Source organism: Chaetura pelagica, unplaced genomic scaffold, assembly GCF_000747805.2.
Source record: "Chaetura pelagica isolate M959 unplaced genomic scaffold, ChaPel_1.0 scaffold265, whole genome shotgun sequence".
Lineage (NCBI taxonomy): Eukaryota > Metazoa > Chordata > Aves > Apodiformes > Apodidae > Chaetura > Chaetura pelagica.
The window spans coordinates 67,257-76,157 of record NW_009953449.1 but is presented as its reverse complement, the minus strand read 5'-3'; the positions used below and the strand labels follow the sequence as shown (position 1 = coordinate 76,157).

General features: G+C 38.6%; 1 protein-coding gene across 1 annotated transcript in view; it reads right to left on the bottom strand.

The window, feature by feature from the left end:
- Nucleotides 1–583: 583 nt before the first annotated feature.
- The window catches only part of LOC104389494 (metalloendopeptidase homolog PEX), a gene marked incomplete at its 5' end in the record, with an annotated part of 73,130 nt that continues 64,812 nt past the window's right edge, over nucleotides 584–8,901 (bottom strand). The window contains 5 exons of the mRNA XM_009998494.1: nucleotides 584–686; nucleotides 2,972–3,048; nucleotides 4,821–4,925; nucleotides 5,055–5,120; nucleotides 8,019–8,149. Of these exons, the coding sequence (XP_009996796.1) occupies nucleotides 584–686; nucleotides 2,972–3,048; nucleotides 4,821–4,925; nucleotides 5,055–5,120; nucleotides 8,019–8,149 (482 nt within the window). The remainder of the gene's footprint in view (nucleotides 687–2,971; nucleotides 3,049–4,820; nucleotides 4,926–5,054; nucleotides 5,121–8,018; nucleotides 8,150–8,901) is intronic.

Below are 8,901 nucleotides of genomic sequence, written 5' to 3'. Positions count from 1 at the left end.
AATCTGACATATTAAGCCAAATTTATATAAATTCATGTGTCTTTACATCATGCAACATCATTTGTGGCATGCTGGGCAGTGACAGTTTAAGTTATGAAAATGCTGTATCACACAGCAGATCAGAGCTGGCTTTATAGCAGGTCTCACAAATTTCTTCATGCAGAAAGAATAAATGTCATGAGGGAGCATTCTTCATAGTACCCCTGCAGAGCAATAGATTGAAAGTGGACTTTAGCATTTACCTCTCACTCAACTATAATTCAGGAATTAGAATTGATAATGGCAGTTACCCATCAACAGCAATGCAACTGCAGATGAACAGGAGTAGTCTTATGGATAAAAGGAGTTCCTTATCATTATTATTATTATTAGAGAAAATCTGTCCCATTCTGTTTCAAATGTTTCGAGGCTCTGAATAGAGAGATTAGATCCATGCAGGTCATCAACATGGATAAGGAAGACGCATTTAAAGTGACACCTCTTGATTGCAGAACATTATTCTGAAAATTTAGCAGTGGGCTTGAGCTCAGGTGCAGCAGCTCACATTGCAGGGCCCTCTTGGCAGAAGACTTGGAAGGGACATCTACCACAGCCGGCAGGATTCTGCCCCTCTGTTCATTGTTGTGTTTGTTGGGCAATTGAAAGCTTTACGGAACTCTTCAAAGTTGCTCATGGCACCAATAACTCTGCAAAGAAAAAAGAAAAGTGATTGACATGCAGGTTGTCTTCTGTTCAACATTGCAGGCCTGTAAATGTTTCCAGTGTGTTCACTTCAGTTTAAATTCCCAGGCTTTCCATATCATTTTTCCACACATAAAACCAAGTGAAGAACTCCCATTTAAAGTTAATGTGAAAACAAACTTGTTTCATTTCATGCTTTGAGCAGTATCCTCCTTTGCTAGAAGCTTAACAAAAAACAATTGCTTTTTGTGGATACTATGTCATTTAGAGCATGTAAGCATGTGTATACACAATTGCTGGCTCCCTAGGACTTTGCAGCCTGAAGCTGCATGGGCAGGCAGAGCCTCTTATCAGCCAGCTCAGCCTTGCACCTGTAAGCACAACTCCTCTGATGTATTTGGGAATGCCTTTTCTCTGACCAGCTCCCAGACTCTCTTGCTTCCACCACAGATGGTGTGACACTGAAAGAGCAGAACATCCCTGTCTCACACAAGCTGGACAACGTGTCTGCATCCCAGACTGGCACCTTCAGGCATAGGGGAAGAGCTCACTCTTGGTATGCAGTTATCCTTGGCTCCAGTTTTCATGTCTGTATTATTTCATGCTGTCAGAAATTATTATTTACTACTGCCAGATTGGGACTGTGGTGTTGTGCTGATTTCTCCTATGCTTTTAAGCATCTTGGAATTTACTAACCTGAAATTTGCAATGGTATTAAAGTAAACAGCACCCTGAGTTAAAAGCAGAAAAGTATCTACTGAGATATAAATTACATGCCTTTCCACCCTTTTTGTTATGCAATGGGAATGCATTTTTCTCCATTTCACACAATCAGCTTCTCAGAGTAGCTCAGCGTGGTAGAACACATTCTTATTATATTGATCAGACTTTATGTGGATAAGAAAATTTGCAGTCAGCTGGCACAAAAAATGTCTAAAGGTCAATTTTATAAGGAGAATTACAAAACGAGGTCAGGCTTCACATAAGATACAGCTTTACTGTAAAAACATTGCAAATACATATTCAGGTACTGGAAGAGCTAGAGCTGGTCATGCAGAACTACTTTTAAAAGGGCTGTTTGGGCTCTTTGGATAACAAGAGCTGTACTGCTGTTATAATGGTCTTGGGATACAAATGAATCAAAGTTGGGGGAAAAGGGTAATATGTCAGCACTGTTGATATGATTGTAAAAAGAGACAAGCACCACAGTTTCTCTTTGGGTCTGAAACAGAAGCCTGCTCTAAGTATCTCACTTAAAAACTAAGAAAAACTTTTTTTCTATATTTTCTAGACCCAAAATTAATCTAATCTTCTCTGATGTGTTTTTTTTTTTTCCTTAAGCTTGATTCCTTCATCACCTAATTTTAGCTATGGATAAAGTGGGATCCCAGCTCACTCTTGAGTCAACAGAAAGTGGCAGGAGTCTTCAGAAGGCAACTAATCCCGTGTAATGGAAACAGCTCCATTATGAATCTGCTTGTGGAGTTAGCATCCTTTCCCAAATACAGAGGTAATGCAGCACATGGCTGAGTTAAAACACACAATTCTTAGTTAAGGAAATACAAACTATATGAATCCCAACAGAAAAAAAAAAACCAACAACTTGCTTTTGGTCACACAGATTCTGTGAAGAAGCAGAATCATCTAAACTCTGCCTTCTAAATTCTTATGAAGTTTTTAAGCCTTCCACCTTTTCCAACTTTTCTTTCTTGAGGTTCAGGGGTGTCTGTGGTCATGACAGCCTGTGGGACATCTTTTGGGCAAGGCCACAGACATGCTGTTACAGCTGGACTACCATAGCTCCTTCAAGCAAAATGTCTTGACAGGCAACTAAGAGTTCAATCTTGAACTGAATTTACAGAGCATGTTTTGCTTTGTATTATCAATAAAACTCAAGGTATTCACTTCAAAGCTTTTAATGAGCTTAGGCAGATTAAATCAAGGACCCTCCTAATATTCTTTGTTTTCTAAAGTCGAATTGCTTAGGAAAAAAAAGTGCTAGGTTAGACATTTTAGATACTCAGGCTGTGATTAGAGAACACCATAGGGATCAGAGTGTGTTCTGGTTCAATGTTTTTGTAGGCAGATGCAAAGTCCTCATTTTTACAGAGGAGCATTTGTAATAGTGAAAGATAAGCTAATAAAAACAGTTCAATTTCAATCTAAGCCAGGACCACAGTCCAATTTTGTGTTTGCTCTTAAACCTCTCTTAAAATGTTACATTTCTGCACTTGTGCACTGATGTGATTGATTCTGTATGTATACTGAGTAAATACATTATTTGCACTACCTGAACTGAGGAGGGCTGTGAGCTCCAATATATATTTGCTCTCTCGCAGATTCTGGTCTAAAGGAGTTGCATCTTACCTAATACAAGACAAAAAGAAGAAATAGGCATGTTATCTGGGATGATTTTGGAGGTAAAGTAGAATGTAATGTCACTGTTCTTAAAATACCTATGACTTACAGAATGAACAAAACAGAAAGACATCACAAACTCCTGGGTTTTTTTCACCTTTGCTAATTTGCACCTTTCTGTTGGTATATCCCCTTGTTTTTCAAATCCCTTAAGGGATCCAGCCTCTAACCATTGCTATTCTCCTCCCACTCATTCCCATAATCTAATCAAAGTCACTTTTCTAGTTCTTATTTTGAGGTTTTCTATAATGGTAGCTTGCTTTTCAGCTTGTGCTGCACTGTCTGACACCCTAATAATTATCAGGCATGCTTGGTCTCAGAACTATGTAATGTGTATAAAAGGTATGCATAACGATTCTTATCATCTGTAGAATTGCAACTCTATTACCTGACACATTTGTTCCATGTTGGAATGTCAGTTTCTTTTGAATTACATATTTTTCAGGTTACTAACACTTGTTCCCAATTCACTATTCCTAATGCAATACTTGACCCAATTGTAACTGACCACAAAACAGAGTAGAGAGAATATTTGCACAATTGAATAATCCCTCTCATGCTGTTTCAATCACTTGAAAAATCTAATTTATGCAGCCCCTGCCTCACCTAAGCCCCTATGTTGAATGCTTGCTATTGACAAAATCCTTTAAGCCAGACTGCCGAGAGGATGTATGGACTTCAGTGCAGTTTTTGTTGGCTGATGAAAGCCTTGGCAGCTGGAATGAGTCTTGAGCTCTGTGGAAATAGTCTGAGCTCAAGGGTTCCTGGCCTACGCTGTTCTCACTCTGCAAGTGCCACTCCTCAGAGGGTCCACTGTACATATGCTCCCTGCAGGGGTCCTGTAAGAGCCCATGATCTTCTCTATGGTTTCAAAGTTTTCTTGGAGAAAAACTGACATAGTGGGAAAGTCAACTCAGCACAAATGACCAAAGTGGAGTTTTCTCAATTATCATTTTTGTGACACTTAAGTGGCCCATGGACCCATAGACTGCTACACTGGGTCTCAGCAGAGAAGTGATTTTCAGCCAGGACTGGTTAAAAACCAGTGCTGGTTGCATTGGGCCTTGGTTTAGATGTTTCGTTCCTTTGACTAGTGGGCAAAGTTTTATACCCCAACTTTTACTCCTCATATAGGGAGTTTGTCCCAACTCTCTTAACCAAATAAATAATTTCTGATTCTCTCCCTTGTTCTAAATGTTTTTCTTTAAAAACTCACATCACTATGACAGGTTTACTACAGCACATTTACTGTACAGCAAACAAAGATGGGTTTAAATTCACTAAGATTTTCTTCACTGCTGCTTAGTTTCCCTGAGCAGCATGCCCAGCAGTGAATGGTGATGATACATTTGCAACAGGAGTCTGCGGTGGAAGCAGCGAGAAGGTGCTGCACCAGAAAACTGGGAATCTAAAGTGGAAAGAGGTCAAGGAGCCCAACACATACAAGAAGACATTCACAGTGCAGGGAAGCAGCAACGGGAAAGCAAGCTGCTGTGACAACACTGCAAAACCAAGAATCACTTCAGAAGTTCTAGTATCATGGATTCATAGATGAGGACAAAGAGAGAAGGAGAAAAGAAGTCCTGGGACAAGTCTCTGCTTGTACCCTGAAAAGTCTGGCTTTGGTTGGTGCAAATTGTTGAAACTAAGTAGTCTCATGACTGCACTGTACATTGTATAGGTTAATAGATGGGGACTCAAACTATGTTTATAATACTTACATGGGCATAACTCAGAAAGAAGAGCTGGTTGTGTGTGAACTCAAGGCCTGGCAGTAAAGGCTCTTCTTCTCCTCCCCTCTTTTCTGCAATCCATCTCCTGTATGCCTGATAAGAAAGAGATACTGAGTGTCTTTCAGTGACTTGGAGCCTAACTACAGCTTTTTCTTTTTTTTTTATTTTCCTTTTTTTTTTTTTTTTATAATACTGTGTTTTAGAAAATTTTTATTGACTTACCCTGAAAGCCTCTCGCAAACCTCCATTATCCGCAATGTTTTCTGCCAAAGTCCTCTTGCCTTTCACCTGGGAGAATGAAAGAACATCAGTCATTTGACCCATTTCTAAATTTCCTTCTTGATCAACTTCAAGAAACCAAGGAAAAAATAAAACAAAGTGAGAACGACCTCAGCTGATTTCAACCATCATATCCCTGGTTAAGAAAACTAGGTTTTGATGTGAAAACTGTCAGTAAACAATTTTCCATTATAAGTTACCTTGGCTCTGGTCCTAGATCTCTGTAGCACAGAATGTAGTAGATAAAATACACTCAAGAAACCAGTTCCTGACCTTTGATCTGAACATTGATGTTTTTCCCCTGGAGACTGTTTTTCTCTGGTTACATGTGAGATCCAGTAGCCCCTTTCTGAATCTTTTATCTGAAAGGTTATATTTGTTCCTCTACATATATCTCTATATACAACTGGGATATTAAAATAAAACTTCTAAGTCATAACCTAAAGCAGTGGAATTAAAAATAACTCTCAGAGACAGAATTGAAATTGATAGTATATTCAGTGCTTTAAAAATATCTGCTTGTTGCTTTTCACCAGTATTGATTCCAAGAGCAAGAGCAATAGCAACAAGAATATATTGTGAGAAGCAGCACTATCTAAACTTTCTGAAAAAGCCAGTCTCCTGCTTTACCAAGTGCAATATCATGATGAACAAATCCTTTTTTCTGCAAGTGCAGCATTATCTCTGACCACCCAGCCAGACATGATCTTAGTGTTACCAAACTGTACTGGTAATTAAGCAGCTTTACTCTTTATTATGCCTCAAAAAAGCAAGGTAATTGAGCACAGTTTTGAGCAGAGGTCTGAAGGTCAATGCTGTCCTGCAAGTCCCCTGATGACAGGCTCTCCCATGCTGCAGGGATGAGCTTAGGGGGCTGGGATCAGGAACCACCGTAGTTTCATGGGGGCAAAAGAAGGGAAAATGAGGGAGAAGAGGTAAAAGGACCTAGGGGATACTCAGCTACGTGTACACATCCCCACCAATCAGTGCAGATAACTACCCGGACTGGACCCCAAGCATCTTGCTTGGCACCCAAGGGTATAACAAAGGAGAAATGAAAGCAGTAAAGTGCACCCCTCTCCTTCCAAGCTCTCCCTCCCTTCAAGAAGTGTGAGAGAGGCTTCTAGGAGGAAAAAAAAAAAGCACACAGATCAGCTGGCTCTTTTTCTGGCCTGCATACTTGTACATTTTTCTTGCAGTGGGCCTGTGAAGTGGACTGATTTAGAACATAAAATGAGAGTAACCTAGCAGTGGCACTTGGGTCACAGGTCATTTTAATAAGTGGAAGAAGTCTTTCTGCCAATCTCAGGCAGGTCTGGGTCACGTATCTGAGACTACTCTGTGCAGACAGTCCATGACAGGGCTTAGGGACCGTGATAAGCCCTTTATTTGATCAGAAGACTTTATGTGATTACTGCACTCTGAAGCTATTTCTATATCCACATTTCTTTCCATTACACTTCTTTTCTGGAGACGTTTTTATTGTAAACTGGATGAGAAAGAAGAAGAGTAAATAGGTTTCTTGATTCATGTAAAATATTCCTACAGTGGTAAAAAACCTGCAGATTGTACAAATATTGATGCAAATGACAGGGGAAAAAGGTTCTTTCATGCATAGCTCTTCACAGAGAAGCTATAAAATATGGCAGAAAATATAAAGATTCTTCCTCTATTGTCCAAAAAGTGGTTTAGGTTATGCCATGGAAATTAGAAGGAAAAAGCCTTACAGATGACAAGGCTGTGAGTAACAGGATCTCTCCAGTAAGTCCATCCACCAGCTTCAAAGGCAGCAGCTACACTGGAGGGGAAAATTCATATCTATCCCATTTCAAAAGACACCCTAGAAAGTAATGGCAGCAGCATGGAAAGGGCTGAGTCACATCCTTGGCAAGGTTTTAATGACCTTTAAGTGACATTTTTTGTATTTTCTACAGATCTTCAGGAATGAGCCTGAGAATTTTTGTTTGTGAATTAGCTTACATGAAGTACTTCAAGTCTGAGTTGTTGAAATTCAGAATGGACTACAATATAGCCTTGTTATCTCTGAGGCTAATACAAAAAGCCCACAGAAGAGTTAGAGTTATTGCTAAGCATTCAATGTGACCTTCTAAAAGGCAAAGAATTAACTGTATTTCTGATTCTAAAATGTCAGTAAAATTAGTAGAATCAAGTAAAGATTTGGGTATGCGTTTTATTCTGAAAACTAAGATTCAAGTCATGTCCCAGCCAACATTACTGGAATTTTAACTATTGATTTCTGGAAAATTGGGATTTATCCTATTTATCCTTCCATAATATGCATATTTTCAGGGAAGCCCATAACTCTAATAGACAATAAAACAGAAACCATTTCCTTCCACTTTCTACGAGCTACTGCTATCCTGCTGCCTTCATTTGAGAACCTAAATTGGGTCTGTGTGCACATGTGGAAGAAATAACAAGAGTTGAATGTGAAATAAAGTATGGCTTATGCATCTATTTTATAGCTGTAGTAAATAAAAGGCAGAATTGCTAAAGGAATCTATAAAAGACGCTATTATATTCTTCTTTTTAAAAAGAGTCACTGCTCCATTTTCATTATGGACCTCATATTTAGAAGACATTTAACATGCTCACAGTAATTAGACTGGCCCTTCTGAGCAGCTTCATCCTCTTCCTTTGATTCCAATACCATGTGATGGGGAGAAGTAGTTTAACCCTGTCACCAGGGTGTGGGTAGTGGTAGTTGACAGAGCTAATCAAATCTGACAGACAATTTTTTTCACAATTTTTCACTTCATAAAATTATTTCTTGTGAGAAATGAAGTCAGTAGCGTAATATCCCAATGTACTGGAATTTATAAAAAGAAAAAAAAATCCGCAAACTTTTAATGCACCACTGCTTTCAATCACTGAAGTTTTACGTACATTTAAGCCAGCTTTCTTCCAGTAGTAGTTGCTGTATTGATTAATCATGCATTTTGTTTTCTCTTTAAATTTTTCTTCAGAGTCAGATGTCCACCAAGGGTCTAAGTTTCCATTTTTGTCATATTTCCGACCTTGAAAAAGAAAGAAAAAGAAAGAATTAAAAAAAAAAAAAAGTAAAGAAAAAACATTGGTTTGGAGGAGAAAAACTCATACTTTCCAGTTTTGGAATCTATTGCCTGCACAGAAATGAGAGGTAAATGTACTCATGCAAGTGTGTGTATAAAATGGATAAGATCGGTGAGAAAAAAATTTTACCTCACTCAGGTCACTGGTAAGAAGCTGGCATTCTATTTATCTTCATAATTTCAATTTTCAGGAAAAAATAGTAATGAATAATGAGTTCTATAGTACATTCTATAATTACATAGTATAAGAGGCATATGAGCTTTCTCCTAAGTGTAATTGTGAGTATTTTTCATCCTCAGACCATATGTCTTTGATACTGCAAACCTGATGATAATTAATATATTATTGATTAATTATATGCTTGATCAGGAAAAAAAAAAATCCATTTCATGGCAACTCCTGCAGTTTCCATTTTTTGCCTTCGAGCAAAATCAAAACACTTGAACGGTATTCATGGCAGCAAGGAGAATATGTACATCCTATTCCCCAGGCTGATGGTTACAGCAGTGACTCATGGAAGATTCAGCTTCAGATCCCTGTTCCATATCATTTATAGGACAGTATCTAATCTCCACTGAGACTCCAGCCAGTCACAGAGGAACAGAAGACTTGCTTCCCTGAACAAACCACTACCTCTTGCTGAGGCTCTTACCTTCTAAATACAGAAATAAATACATCTCTAGGGAATTTGTCATCT